Source organism: Typopeltis vanoorti, chromosome 26, assembly GCF_054136105.1.
Source record: "Typopeltis vanoorti isolate ZY-2024b chromosome 26, IOZ_Tvanoo_1.0, whole genome shotgun sequence".
Lineage (NCBI taxonomy): Eukaryota > Metazoa > Arthropoda > Arachnida > Uropygi > Thelyphonidae > Typopeltis > Typopeltis vanoorti.
Window position 1 is genome coordinate 9,374,858 of NC_143574.1, and position 16,566 is coordinate 9,391,423.

The 16,566-nt window shown below is 32.8% G+C and overlaps 1 protein-coding gene across 1 annotated transcript in view; it reads left to right on the forward strand.

Moving 5' to 3' along the window:
• Positions 1 to 16,566, forward strand: part of Kpc2 (Kip1 ubiquitination-promoting complex subunit 2) — a 78,652-nt gene that overhangs the window by 27,354 nt on the left and 34,732 nt on the right. Inside the window, exons 6-7 of the mRNA XM_090414841.1 lie at positions 12,984 to 13,092; positions 15,620 to 15,759. Of these exons, the coding sequence (XP_090270967.1) occupies positions 12,984 to 13,092; positions 15,620 to 15,759 (249 nt within the window). The remainder of the gene's footprint in view (positions 1 to 12,983; positions 13,093 to 15,619; positions 15,760 to 16,566) is intronic.

Consider the following 16,566-nt stretch of genomic DNA (forward strand, 5'->3'; position numbering starts at 1 on the left):
TGCTCATGTGAATTTCTCCCGATCTCCCCGTCTGACCCAAATAGCAGATGCCACAGGAACAGTTAATATTATAAACCCCTGGTTTTTTCATTGGGTGATGTGGAGGTTTCAGAGGATGAAGAGATCTTGATATTTTTTCAGTTGGCAGGAAAGTGACTTTTATGTTGTATTTGTAGAGAAGTTTGGCTAATTTATCTGTTACATTCTTGATATAAGGAAGAGTGACTACATTCTTGAAATCTTGTTTAAGTTTCTTGTAGGTGCTGTATTGAGAATTTTCTCAATTAACTTAGTATTGAAACCATTGAGTTGTAGGATCTGTGTTAAGTATTGTATTTCTTCTTTCCATTTTTCTTCTGTGCTGGGGATGTTGTATGTTTTATCCCTTAAGATTTTTATTATGCCTATATTTTGCTTGGGGTGGTGATGTGAAGTAGCATGCAGAAATCATCCTGTGTTTGTTGGTTTTCTATAGATGGAGGACGATAATCTGTTTTTCTTTCATTTGTGGTCACAAAACCGGAATAATTATATTGAACTTCTTAACCACAGAAACCTCCGTAGAAATATATTGGAATTTTTAAATAAATTCTATATAATTTTTGTTATATGTATAAGCTATGAAGCTTACTTTAATATATTAAGAAGTCAACTGTGTTATAAGTTATCATAAAAATAGCTTAGCAAAAGTCATGAGAAGTACATAGGAGAGAAATATGCAAGTAGCAAAATGTTTTGAAGCTATTTAGGGGAGGGGGGGTGAGGAGCTTAAATACTTCTAGAGCTTCTACAACTAAATTCTAATTTCCAAACCATTCTTCAAAAGTATGCTGATGACTGTTATCAGCACCCATTTGAAACACTGTTTTTTTTTTCCCCCCAAAATAGAACCCCTTTCTTTCTTACTTTTGACAACATTCAAATTTCTAGACAAGTTAAGATTTCTCTTCTTGGAATACTCTAACCTCCAGTCTTTGTTTCTCTTGGCATAAGCAATTACAAACATCTCCTCCTCAGCATTTTAAAATTTTGGTTTTTCTCTTTTTGCCTAAGGTCTTATTTTACTTCTGAACGGTAATTGATTCTATTCCAATCACAAATCTGTCCAGTCATTGAATACTGTTTTCACATTTGGGACAGTGCCCCTGATTAAGTGCTCCCTAAAAAATACTTGATTCAATACAGAAGAATGCTTAAATTGATTAATGCATCTTTCACCAATTCACTTCACTATTTTCTCCACAGCCATCAAGTTTCTGCTACTTGCATTTTCTACAAATATTTCCATGGTTGCCATTCATCAGAATTGGCATTGATTATTTTCCACATATTAAAACACATCCAGCAACTATTCAACATTCTTTCACCATTCATCTACAAACTCAAAAATCAAATTTTTCTTCATTTATTTATTCTTTTTAGTACTGTCTTTTAAACAGTCTTTCCTCCTATGTATCTCCTAGGAATACAAGCAATGTTTTTCGTATTCAGTGTTAACAAGATTTCTCTTTTTCCTCATCTTTCTGCTACTCTTCTATAGTGCAAGTGCACTGTAGGTTGAACAACCTTTTATATGTGGGATTTCTGTGAGAGAGAGAGAGTTACAAATTGCTATAAGCAGATCTCCAAAGTTATCAACTGAATGTTATAGCCATTGGCTTTGTCAGTAGACCAGAAAGCCTGTCTCCATGGACATGATGCAAGTTTCCTGCTTTTATCTTTCAAAATTAGCTTTAGTTGGATTGATAATTTGTTTATAAATTATTGACACATCCAAAACTTTAAACTTTATTACAGCAAAGAAGGGAAGATGTAAATTTTGATGAAAAGCAAAGTACTTGACATGACATGTCTTAGATAACCAAGGTATAGATCTCCAAAGGTTTAGATTTAAAATGGTGTGGGAATGAATGTTTTTTTTCATTCTACTAAGAATTATTTCATTGATGCATTCAGTGTAATTGTTTAGATCAGAAACTGAAAACAGTAATCCAACCAAGGAAATGAGACCTGGAAATCATGAAGATCATTCTGCTTGGTATTCTTACAGTGCCAGGCAACATGTCGATGAAAGTTGCTATACAAGTATTATACCATGGGAGAAGAAATATCAACTCTGATTTGTGGTCTGAATTTTGTATAGGATAAACAGCATCTATCATAATATAGAAGGATTACTACTTAGGAGATAGTGTTTGGAGAGTGGTTAGTTACTGTATGGAACAATTTGTGTAAGATCATTAGTGATGGTAAATGTTTACCTGTCTTTGCCTGTTAGATTAGTGTAGTTCAAAAGGAAAGCCAGTCAGAGTTGTGAATGTTAAAATCTCCAAGGTAGAGAACTTCAGTATTGGAAAACTTGTTTGACTGAAGAAAATCAGTATTTATAGAAAGAAAATCAAATTTAGGTTGGTTAAATTGAGTGATAGATTTTGACACTAGATTTGATTTTGATTTTTCTGAGTTAGAAACTCTCTGACACAGTATATCTGAGCAAACACAAGCAATATGCCACCTGATATGATTGAGAAAACTGAGATGAGTTGTGCTTTAAGAAGTAGAAATTTGAGTTTCTGTTAGTAAAAATAGGTGGTGTGTTGTAGGTTGGAAATGAATAACATTGATGTTAGAACTAAGACTATGTAAATTTCTGAAGTGAATATCAAAGATTGTGGGGTTTTGTCTTTTCCATGTATAAACTGTATTGAGCTTAATTACTGTCACAAGAGGAATTTTTACATGGGATTTTTCATTTGAAGTTGAGTTAGCCATTCTCATATGGAGGTATCAGGATTTTTTCATCTTAAAGTTATTTTTAAATCCTTCATGAAGGCAAATTGGAAAATACATGCAGTTAATAGACAAAATTATATGTAGTGTATTTATGGACAGTGGATTATGTAATGTGTATATGGTGTAGAGTGCAGTGATTCTGTATCTGAAGTGACCTGCCCCAACTTATCAGCAAACTGGATATATTCCTCTAGTCCATCCTGAGTATCATTAATATATGTTAAATAACAGTGGCTGAGTACAGTACCTTGTAATATACTGCTGATCACATTCATTCCCTTAGACTAAGCACCTTCATATATAACTTTCCAATACCAGGCCATCAACTTAATGGAGGCAATATCGTAAGTTTATGTGACACTTCTGTTAATGTCACAAGTTTATTTTGCATATCCATAAATTATTTCATTATTATTTGGCTTGAGTTATAAGTAGGTTAAATATTTTGAATTGACTTGCTTGGAAGCTTGTGCTATTATTTCAGCAAGTTAACACTCCACATTGGACCACATAAAGATGCTGTCCTAAACGGAATCTGTAAAGATGCATTCAGAGCATGTAATTATAAGCAATGCCAACATTAAAGCTAACTCTGAGATTTTGTCACTTTATAATAAAGTGAAAATCAGTATTAGAAGATTGGCTAGATGGTTTTAAGATGCATAGCATCACTGTGATTTAAACTAGAAATGTGTTATATTTAAACAGACTCAAGCAGTTTTCTGGAAGGAAATCTGGATCTGTGAAATCTGTGGTGACATTGGCCTTCCAGGATATGTAGCAGTTATATACAGCAGCACTAATGTTCTCTTGTTTGGAGGAATTTGATGTTACTTTTGATTTTTGAGATTTATTGTAAAAAAAAAAAAAAAAAAAAAGCTTTTTTTTTAAATAATAAAGTGACAATTGAATTGGATAAAGGAAATGACTACATGATGATGCAGCTGGATTTTTCAGAGGCATTTGACAGAATATCACCTGTAAATCTCCTGTATACATTGAAGCAAATGGGGGAATTGATGTGAAGCTAGAGATATGGATAGGATGATGGCTGATGAATAGACATCAGAGTAGTATATGGGAGAATTGAATCCAGGAGAAAGTTTGGACTTCATCTGTTTAATTCGTACATCAGTGATATAGGAAATGATTTATGGAGAAATATCCATTTGTTTGCTGATGTTCCAAAACTGGGTAGAGAGAGAGAGAGTGTGTTAATGAGGATGACATAGAGATTCTGCAAAATGATTTGAATGGATGGGATATATGGGCAAAGGATAAAGGTTGTCAGTTTAATGCGACAAAGTGTAAGGTCATGGGATGCATAAGCTTCATACTATTGATGGAACTGAGTTTTTATTGACACTTGTGACATAATAAAGTTTATTAGACATATGTATTCACAAAGTTGGCCAAAATAACTTGTCATGTCTATATGTTGAACATATTCTGATACGCAGGGATAAAGAGGTTATTATTCCTCTTTATAAGGCTACATCTAGATTACTACATAAATACCTGAATATCTTTATAAAGATATAAAGACCACGATTGTGATAGGATGAGAAATGGCTCTGGTGATAGATGGAAAAGAAGGAATGCAATGAAAACATAACTTATTAAAGAGTTTTTATAGGATTGATACTGAAGACTTTTCAGGACATGATAGGAAGGGAGAGAATATGGGATTCACCTCTGGTAATTGCATAAAGGTGTGCTTTGCAGCAGCAGAAAGACAATTTTTTGTTAGGAGAGTTGTGAATGCTTTGTCAGCAAATGAGTTCAAGAAGTGATAGGTAATGAATGGATAATGGTTATCATGTGCCTCCCAATCAGTCTTGGGCTCCATGTCAGTGCTTGAGCAAATAATAACTGTAACATGTTTTTATGTTTTAACTCCTGCCTTTTAGAAATAGGTTACTCAGTTAAAGGATGGTTATCATGATTTAAGTACAATTTAATACACTCAATGGACGAAACATTCAAGATGGTGGTGATGGAAAGTTGACGCTGGCATTCCCTGTGCAGAGTGAGATGTACCCAAACCAAATGCAGTTGGTAAATAGGCAGACATCGGGGCTTCCAAACAGTGTATCACAATCGATGAACATAGGTAAATATAGATCTTAGTGACTTTGATTATGGTTGATTATTGTGTCAACCAATCCAATCAAATGTTGTCATTTGTCATGAGTTGCTGTTTTCTGAGTTTCATCTGTTTTGCATGCATGAAGTGTGAACTGACATGGTAGACAAGTTTTTATATATAATATAGAAAAGTTTTTAATATATAACTTTCAATAAATTTACAACTTTTTTGCCCATATTTACAATGGGGAAACAGTATTGCATTCGAAGGAGGTGAGCCTCGTCCTGCTTTTCCAAATTTTACACCTTTGAGTAATTCAGATATACCAACCAAATATATCATTCTCCTTGATTGTTGTTTTCTAATATACCGCATCTTAAAACAAACACATTGTCCCCCCACTCTGTGCAGATTTGTTTACAGTTAATTGATAAATTAAAGTATTCAAAGTTATCCTACAATTAATTGCATTGGACCAATTAAGATGATCACTGAATGTGCTATACACTCTTAAAACTTTCATGCATACATAAAAATGCAATCATATGGTCAAACTGATGTGAATTTTGTAACATGGGTTGCATAAGCCATGACAGTACATCCAACCGAAATGGGCATGTAATGCTACTGATATATATATCTATTGAATAGTGTTGTAAATAAGCTACATCCCTGCTGACACACTGATTTATTTCAGTCTCTTCTCTTAATTTATTACCTAACTGTAATTTGTATTTTTATATAAACTTTGTATAGTTTGTACCAAATGTAATGGATATTTTTGTTTTTTCATTGTATTCCATAGTTTTTCTCTATATTTTATCAAAAGCTTTCTCATAATCTATAAAGGCCATGTGAGTCACTCAATTAAATTCTTGTCTTTTTTCAATAATTTGTTTTAACACATAAATATTGTCTATACATAATCTTCGATGTCTGAAGCCATTTTGTTCTTCTGAGAGCAGATTGTTTGCAATATTTTTAACTCTTTTATTCAGGATTTTACTGTAAATTTTGTAACCTGTATGTAATAAACTTATTCCTGTGTAATTTCTACAGTCATCTCTTTCTCGTTTCTTAAATATAGATATAAATTTAATTTTTTAACCAGAACCTCACATTTCCTGCAACAGTTATTTATTAATTTTAAGAATCTGTGATGTAAATATTCTCCATGATATTTCTAAAGCTCTGTATTTATGCTATCTAATTCAGTTGATTTTCTATTTTTTGATACCTTTATTGCTTCTTTTAGTTCTTCCAATTTTATTGGTTCTATATCAGTACTAATTTCTTCACTATTATTTTCTGTTATTTCATTTAGGTCATATCATAAATTCTTATAATATTCTACCCATTGTTTCTCTCATATTATGTTGATTTGTGCTCTGTCTCTTTCTTTGTCGTTTAATTTCATTAATAATTTGTAGGCTATGTCTTGTCTTCCATGTATATCTTCTATTTTATTAATAAACCTGCTCCAAGACTCTTGGTGAGCTTTTTGTATTATGGTTTTAGCTATATTTCTTTTGTCTTTGTATATTTCTTCTGTTTCCTTTGTGTTTTTGAAGGAGTGATTTGTATACTATTTGTTTTTCTTTTATTGCATTTTCTATATCCGTGTTCCAGATTTTTAATGTTTTTCTTTTTAATAATTTATTTGTCTTTCCAAGTACTTCAGAGGCTGCTTTATTAAAGTTTTTCATTCTTCTACATTTTCATCAATTTTAAGTAATCTGTTAATCATGATTGATAAAATTCTAATGCTTTCTTCTTGTAGATATATTTTATATACTTTTTGTATTTCTTGTTTTTTCTTATTTACTTTCTCCATTTTGCTATATTTTTGTTTTAGAGTCTACTAAGTAATGATCTGAAAAAACACTTCCTCTGTAAACATGTACATCTCTCACTCATGGAGCTAGTTTCTGATTAGTAATGATATAATCAATTATATGTTTTGTTCCTCTGCCATTCCAAGTATATTTATTTATATCCTTTTTTTGAAAAAAAAAAGTATTGGTTATTTTAAAATTATTGAAAGTACAGAAGTCTAAATAGTTCTTGACCATTATTATTTGTGCAAATTTCTCCATATTTTCCTAAGACATTTGGGATTGGATTATTGCTAGCTCTAGCATTAAGATCTCTTGCTATTAATACATAGTCATTTTTATTACGTTGATTTAACTGATTTTGTAGTTCCTCATAAAACTGTTCAGAATCCTCTTTCCTATCTTTTTCAGGGGCATATACTTCTATGATATTTAAGTAACTTTTATTTGTTTTTAATTTAACTGTTATAATCCGATCATTTGCAAAATTGTACTTTCATATTCTACTTTTCCATTTATTATCGATTAAAATGGTCACACCACTAGAAGCTCTGATAGATAACATAGTAAAATCATCTATATATCTTTTGTTCCCTTTAATATTAATTATGATTATTGTTATTACATGACACCTCCAAGGAGTCCAAAGACTCATCAATGGAGGACATCCAATCTACAACTCTCCGTCTCCACCACTCAGTCCACCAATTACAGCAAACCACATCATCTACACCAATGCCATCTGCTGCCCACCACGACTAGTATTTTCACAGACAATCGCAAACATCCATACCCACAGTAGGATTCGGATCCGCAGCTTTTTTGGCTGGATAGTGGATATGCTAGACTAGCAAAAGATTCAAACTGTGACTTATTGGCCAGTATGCATCCACTCAGCCAACTAGGCCAGCTAACCATCAGTTAATAAAAAAATAATCTGTTTTTTGCATTTAGCCTTCTTTATTAATAGATTGTCACATCTAGCATGTTGCTTAGAAGTAGACTCTCTGTAAAGTCTAGCAATTCGTTTCAATAATGGAATTCTCTGAGCTGTGTTAATGATAATAAATATAGAAACATAAATAAATAAATTTAGAAATAGAAATAAAACACTCAGCCAAAAAATTTACAATAAGTTATTTACACGAGTTTTATTCCATTTTTACAATGCCAACTCATGGTATTCCATTATTGAACTAAAATATATAGTCTACTTAAGGTGTGTTATTTATACCACTGAACATTGTTAAATATTATAAAATATCATGATGTCATTAGAATCAGTCAGAGATGTTCATCGTTTTTTGATTTCCAGTTATTTTTTTTTATAGTGTAAAAAATTAGCTATAATAAACCATCATACTGGTCTTGATACTGATGTGGTTGGCTGAGTAGTTAGCATATCCATTCTCCAGTATGTGTTGTATATATTTTAAATTGAAACTTAAGTCTCAGTAGCAATTAGTTCAAAAATTTAGCTGTTTGAAATTGTGTTATTTATTTTCACGGTATTGATGACAATACAGAATGATAAGAAATAATATTTATTAACTTATTTGCTGATTTTTCACTGGTACTATATCCAGCATCTTCAGAGCACAAAAATAGTTTGTGGACTAGTTTAAAAAAAAAAAAAAACAATTGTAACAGACAACACAAAGAACTAAAGTCCTAATTAGATGCCATCTATGTTGGAAAAAAAAGAGTAAACAAATATTAATTAGATCTTAAAATTATGGCCTCCCAGATTTTTGGGAAACTTATACAGCCATACTTGTTGAAGTTTGGAGTATGTTTTAAAGCTTCAGTTGATTCCAAAAACAATCTCTTTGACTTATGACTTCTGTGTAGCACTTTTGTTTTCTTCCAGTGGTCTGCTAGACCTGACCTGCCATAATGATAGTGCCAAATGTATTTTTTATGTTCACCAAGGCAGATGTCAACAGGTCTTCCTCTCTGTCCATAGTCACAAGAACAGTGCACTTTATAAACTTGTGGATCTAATAAAGAAGAGTGTTTCTCCTTAGTTGCCAATTTGACATAAAGTTTAAATACAGCATAGCTGATATTTTTGAGCATTCTAGATAACTTTTCAAATGTGCCTTGAATATATGGGATGGTAACAGTTTTGCTGCGGTCTTGTGTGGCAGTTTTTTAAAACTAGTCCCACTGTTATACCAAATTGATGTTGTTTTTGTGCTCTGAAGATGCTGGATAATAGCAGCAAATAAGTTAATAAATATTATTTTGCCTTTTTTTGACCGGTTCCCGAGTTAATCGATCTCTGGCACGGGCAAGCGGGTTTTTCCTCCCAGAAACTCAAGAAAATCGACCATAGAACCCACATTATTTCAGACATTAAATATATTGTGTTAGGGACCACGAGATGGTGGCACATTTGAGCCGTCTCTCTTCACTGTGTACCGCTTAATTAGTGATAGCCTTGGGCCATCTATCTCTGATTGGTACCAGTGGAGATTGAACTGCCCACTCAGTCTCCAAAAGTTAGATAGGGCTAAATGGCCTCGCCTACTCCCGTATATGGGAATAAAAAGGCGTTAGCTGATTTTTTTTTTTTTTAATATTATTTTGTTATCATTCTATGTTGCCATCAATACAGTGAAAATAAATAACATATGCTGTGAACACATAAGCCTTTCCATCTGTTTGAAATTGTGGTGATAATTTTAATAAAGCAGCCATTTGTATGACATCGTGTTTTACTGATAAAAAAAAAAAATGATCCTCTAAATTATTATTTAATTTTTTTCATTTTTATGTGCATAGATAACATAAAAAAGATGCAAACACTTTTTGATTTTTTTTTCCTGCACTGTGCTTCCTATTTACCTTTCGTCTTACTTGTGTTGTAGTTTTTATTTTGTATGTGGTTAGCAATCAACTATACAGCTCATTTACAAATACAGTAATGGATAGCAGGCACCAGAATGGATGATTAAGGGGATCATCAAAGATTGATGGTATTTTACTCACTCCTCAATAGGTGTTCTATGTGTTCTCTCTCTCTCTCTCTCTCTCTCTCTCTCTCTCTCTCTCTCTCTCTATATATATATATATATATACACAGGGTGTCCCAAAATTCACGCAAGATTTAAATTTAGCGCCATTTGTGCGGTAAAGCGTTGCCAACGAGAAAAAAAAAAGACAGCGTGACAGCTGACAGTTCAGGGTTATTAAAAATGGAGCGCTACATGAAAGAACAACGCATTTTCATTGTTGAGCAATATTTTAAAAATAATGAATGTTTGGCAACTACAATTCGCAATTTTCATACAAAATATGTTCAGAATAGTGATTTAACTTCATCAACTGTGAAAAGATTAATTAAAAAATTCAAAGCAAAAGGATCAATTAGTGATCTTATACACTCTGGGCGTCCTTCAACAATTCGTTCAACAGAAAACATCAAAGCAGTTCGTGAGAGTGTTGCTGAGAGCCCAGGAACATCAATTCGCCACCGTGGTCTTGAATTGGGCATTTTGAGAAGCTCTCTAAAGCGTATTCTCATGAAAGATTTGCATCTTTATGCTTACAAAGTTCAATTGACTCAAGAACTGAAGCCTACTGACCACACACAGTGAAGAGAGTTCGTTGAATGGATTATAGAACAACAACAAGTGGATGCTTATTTTTTGAACAAAATCATCTTCAGCGATGAGGCTCATTTTCATCTTGAAGGCTTCGTTAATTGACAAAATTGTCGCATTTGAGGTTCAGAAAATCCACGAGTGATTGTTGAGAAACAAATGCATTCACAGTGTGTCACTGTTTGGTGCAGATTTTGGGCTGGAGGCATCATCGGTCCATTCTTCTTCGAAAATGTGGCTGGTAAGCCAATAACAGTTAATGGTGCTTGTTATCGCGACATGATAATCCAGTTTTTTGTCCCTAAATTGCAAGATATGGACGACATGTGGTTTCAACAAGACGGTGCCACATGCCATACAGCCTGAGAAACAATTCAATTACTGCATGAGTCATTTCCTGGTCGTGTAATTTCCCGTTTTGGGGATCAGAATTGGCTGCCCAGATCATGTGACTTAACGGCGTTGGACTTTTTTCTTTGGGGTTTTTTGAAGTCTAAGGTTTATGCCAACAAGCCCACGACCACCCAAGCCTTGAAGGAGGAAATTGAGTGCTGTATCAATGAAATTCAGCCACATTTATGCAAAACGGTCATGGAAAATTTCGACGAAAGAGTGCGTATGTGCCAGCAAAGCCGTGGAGGCCATTTACGATATGCTACTCCATGCATAACCCTATTCCTCTATACTTTATGAATCAATAAGAAATTACAATTTTTAATTAAAAACCTGTGTTTTCTATCAAAATTACTTCTTGCGTGAATTTTGGGACACCCTGTATATATATATATATATATATATATATAAAAGGTACAAGCCTGCTTGAGATACTGTCCATATTTGTCTTAGTGCATGCTTTTAGTTGACGATACAGAGTGCAAGTGACTAGAATGTGCTTCTGAAATCCACATACCATACATTGCTTGTGAATTTGTTTATCTATTCTTTTTTTCTTCCTCATTTCATTTTTTGATGTTTAAGTGTGCCTCTCTTTTTTGTTTGTTTGTCTGCAGGTGGCTGATAAATGCCTTGTATCAATTTGCAGTAAATGGTAGCAAATGGATTGCTATTTTTTTAAATGAAATTAATATCGATCTGATGTTGATTACAAATATTGATTTAAAAATAATATATTTTAATTGTTATCATATTTTGATATTTAGAAATATTGATAATTAGACTACATGCTCATTAAGTGAGTAGGTATTGCACGGTTAATAGAATGGTTATAATTTTTGGACAAATAAAAGATAGTCTTTCACTACAACTGCAGACACACTAACTAGAAATGCTATATCATCATCATCACATAATAACCTCAGAGAAACTACTATGCAAATATTGTGAAAAAAATATATTAATATGTACCCAATCACTCTGTATACAAAATTACTATTTAGGAATTTTTTTCCATAATGGAAGATGTTATATCTTAATTTCGATTTATAGAATAAATTTTGGCTTAGAATGAACAAATCCTTTCATTGCTGAATATATTTTACTAAGATGACATAATAAATTTATCTTCTCGTGTACGTGAAATGTTGAATTTGAATTCATGTGGGGACCTATCCAAGTTGCTGTTCAAAAACTTTGTTGAAATTGACAATTGATTATGACTGGGAAAATTTAATGATGATTAAGGATTGTTCGAATTACATGCAAATATAAAAATGCACCCTTTCTCTATATACAAATCTTCAGTAATATATGTTGCAATCAGAGCAAAAAGCTGCCAAAAATGAACTTTCCAAAAATTCTTTCAGAAGCCATAACAACCAAAAAATCTTTCAGAGATCCATAGGCATATTGTTGTGGTGATCCAAATGTTAAAACTCCATTAAGTCAAGAAATTCATTGTTACAAGGGACTTTGTGAGTGAACTGATTTTATATCTGAGAAGGTTAGGCTATACAGTTCAGGTTTTTGATTGCTCTTCTAACATAAGATGTTTTTTTTTTTTTTTTTTTTTTTTTGTTGGTTTAAGACAAGGTAAATCCTGAGTTATATGGCTTGTTTATTTTCACTTTACTATATCCACACTTAATCTAAAGCATAAATGCAAAACAAATTATTCTTAATTTGTTTTGCATTTATGCTTTAGAGCTAAGTAGTCAGTGAAAACAAGTGAACTGTTCAGTGTCAGTGAAAACCATTTTGAACTGTTGGATCTCATCAGAGACCTTCTAAACACTGTGATAAGAATCAGCAGTTCAAAATGTTTGTCAGTCTGGTGATATTTTAATTAAAAGCAGTTATTAAAGGTGAATATAGAGACTTCCAGGTAGTGTATCTTTTAAGTGGGCAGTATGTTTCATTGTCACGTTTGAAACTATCTATTTTCAAAGGCAAACGTTGTTTGACTCTGCTTTGCTATATAATGATGATGCAAATTATTCATGCTTTTAATAATTTTCAGTGCCAATCCTTATAAATGCTTTTCTTCAATAATTAGATTGCCTGTTTATAATATTATAGGAGACTTGGAATGTGCTGATTCTCATCTTGAGTGTGCAGTAAGGTTTTAGCATATTTAAATGAAATTAAAAACTATAAGAAAATATAGCTATATTTCATTCATTTACAGGATTATAATTAACATTCATCCTATAAATGTTTTGCTACTGTTTTATAACATTAATAATTAATTATTAATTACAGGAAGAGATACTTCTGGAAATGAAGCTACAGTTGATCCTTTGCCACTCAAGCAGTTAATAGACATGGGGTTTCCCAGAGAAAGAGCAATTAAGGCACTGAAAATAAACAAGTAATATTTTGTGAACTTTTTAATTCTCCTATTAAAAATAGTCCAAAATTTCAAATTATTCTCCACTTCTATAATAGTCAACTCTCTCTGTAACTGTGCTTGTTATAGCATGAAAAATAGCCAAATTAGTATTAATGTTCTGTGGGAAGCTTTCGGTGTTGAGACTACATTTTAAAGTAAATAACAAGTTTAATAAAAATAAGTAATTATAAACCTATAAGTTTCATAAGTCATCAGATTTTATGCAAAAGATAAAAAAAGCCACTTTGATCTAGTATTCACAGAGCAACATAGCCACTTTGTCTGTAACATTCTTGATGTAAGGTAGTGTGACTGCATTCTTAAAATATTGTTTAAGTAAACAAGCTGCAGTTTTATTTTATTTTTATTAAACTTGTTATTTACCTTAAAATGTGATCTCAATACCTAAACTTTCCACAGAAACTTATGTTTTCATCTAGAAGTTCATGGTGAGTGCTTGTGGTCTAAAGTTATACAACTAGAGAAATTAAACATTAAACATAAGAACTACATCAACCAATTAGCATTTCTGGTTTGATGTAGAGACAGTGATATTATATCTAAATTTGTGAGAATCAAACATACATTCCATTCAGCCAAGGCAGATAGGATCTGCAAGAAAACAGAACTGGCTGTCTTAAGAGAAAAGATCTCAGCCACTAGATTAGAGCTTTCAAAGATAGAACATCATATGTTCACTGTACATAGTGAATTAGCTATGTTGCTACTGGCTGACTTACAGGATATTATTGACAGACTTACATCCACCAAATCCTCAGCAGCTTCCAATAAAAGAAATATAATTTGATAAAGTTTAACTTCTTCAACATGAACAGAAAAAAATCTCTTAGTGAGAGGTTTTCATTTTGCCTTATCCCTATAGAACATTCCAAAAGTAGACATTATAGCACAAATTGAAAAGGAAATAAGCAATCTTCTGAAAGACTCTGCATCCAAATTGTAGCCTTATTGCTAAAATCTAAATTACTGTGTAGAAACATTCCAAAATTGGAGTTAAGAAAAGAATTACAATGAGATAAAAACATACTAATAGTCAAGGCAGACAAATTTTTCCTTTAAAGCATTAGTAAATTCCACTAATCAATTAAGCTGTCTTGATTGTCTGAAAGTTGTTCCAGCAGGTATGTGCCAAGCTTCAATATTCAGATGTTATTTTCTTCAAACCATATATTTACAGTCAGTATTTCACAACATGGAGCATTATCATGTGGAAGGTTGTGATTGTTTGTAATTACAGCCAAAGCATCTAAGGCTATGAAGCTAGTGTATTATGTCTGTAAACTGCCTGCTTGTGTTCTTTTGATCAGTTTGGGTATTTTTGCAGGATGAAACACCAAATTTCCAGAAGGAAAATCCTGCTACCTCTGTATTGACTGGCTAATTCACCTTCAGATGTCAAAAACCCTTATGAAGGTTTGTAGCATATTTGATGGTATTTGAACCCACCCAATAAGACTGGAAAGAATAAAGGCCGGAACTAAAGAACACCCACAATGTGTGAATGATACATAATTTTCCATAAGATCAGTGTAGGATCTGGCATTAGAATTCTGAACTCTGACAAGCAGATCTAATCCATGTACCATTAGAAGCAACCCCATCTCATTATTCTACTACCTCCAAACTTGTTACCAAGACATGGTACTCAAGTCAAGGTTATTTATTCTTTTGGAATCCTCCATAACTGAACATATCCATCAGAATGGAAGAATATGTTGTCAGTTTTCACTCCACAGGACTGATTTTCATTGGTTCAGGTTTTGTGTTTCACAGTCTGATCTGTGTCAGTTGATGTCTATTTATTGTTATTAACAAAGGCATAGGAACTGAATTCTTTTGCAATGCAAATTAATAGCATGAAGCTCCTGACAGGCCATGCTTTGCAAACCTTTTCATACAGGATTAGATGAAAACAAAACAAAAATAAAATAAATAATGACAACCAATGCTATATAGAAGTCTTTACAAGTTGGAGGGATGAGAGATAGAGAGAGTTTATTTTGGATGTCAGCAGCAATTCTGAAACGTTCTGTATGGCAATTCTGAAATGTTTCTGTATTTCATACAGAAACGTTCTGTTTCTGTATGAAACGTTCTGTATCTATTAGCCAAAAATCTGGATGATAGTCATTTTAAGATGGAATTAAACTTGTAAAACTTCTCCTTAACCAACAATAATGGTGTCAAATTAAGATTTTGGTTGTTTCTGTTATAATTTTAAACCTTCTCAGTATTAATTAATTTTTGCTATTTGCATGCTGTGATAAGCTGTTTGTTGTCTCCAGATGCTGATATAAGCCTGTGAAATCTTAGCAACTAAATTAGTAAATATCTTATTCTTATTTATTTTCTTTGTGTTGTGAATTAACCTGCAAAGACTCAAACATGAACAAATGCCAACACCTAAGCTTTTCTATGTTTGTATTATACAGTTTCTGAGTTTTTATATATCTAATCTACATTTCATTTTTTTTTTTGTATATAGGATGTCTTCCATAGATGCAATGGAATGGCTTCTAGCTCATGAAATTGAGAGTGATGTTCATTGTAGTTCAACTGCCAGTGCTGTTCCATCCAGAATGGAGGATACCGAAGTTCCTTCTGTTGAGAATGATTCTGCTGCAGGTTTGTACATTATTAATTCGAAACTTAATTAGAAAATTTTCAGCCATTGTCATCATCATACATGCACAAATGTAGATCATATGGCTTGTTTATCCATTAATGTTGTTATTGATTGTCTGCTAGGTTAGATATAGGTGTGTGTGTGTGTGTGTGTGTGTGTGTGTGTGTGTGTGTGTGTGTGAGAGAGAGAGAGAGATAATTTTTATATCACTGTTACATGTGAGATGCAACAGCATTGATTTGCTATAGACGAGGCCCATATTTCTTATACAAGGCTATTCCATAGAGCTGGGGTAGATGGAATGAAAAATGAATTGGTATAGTTTGTTCAATGAGTCAGCAATTCACCTGTAAGGTGAGAAGAAATGAGGGTGATCATAGATACTGGTGTAGCTGAACAGTGTCCATGAAAATAACTGTAGAAGAGATGCAATGCAGAAACTGTGAGACAGTGACTAGAGAATTTGTGAGAAAGGGATCATCAGTTAGCTGTGCCTCCTTCTTCTGAGCATCATCAAGAATTTTTAGAGAGGTCTTAGGTGCAACACCAAAAATCTGAAAGCAGTATGCCAAGGTTGTGTAGATTTGTGATTTATACAGAGATAGTAACTAGACAGATAAAAAGTATCTTCTTGAGTAAAAAAAAAGATGCTAAGTTTTATGGAAACCAAGAATGCTGTTGAAGTGATATGGTTATTCCAGGAAAGGCCAGGAGTAAGTATCAGTTCCAAAAAAGCAAGATCTAGTGTTGACTGTTAAGCTGAACATTATCAAATATGACATAGGTGGAAGAACTCAGGTGTTTCT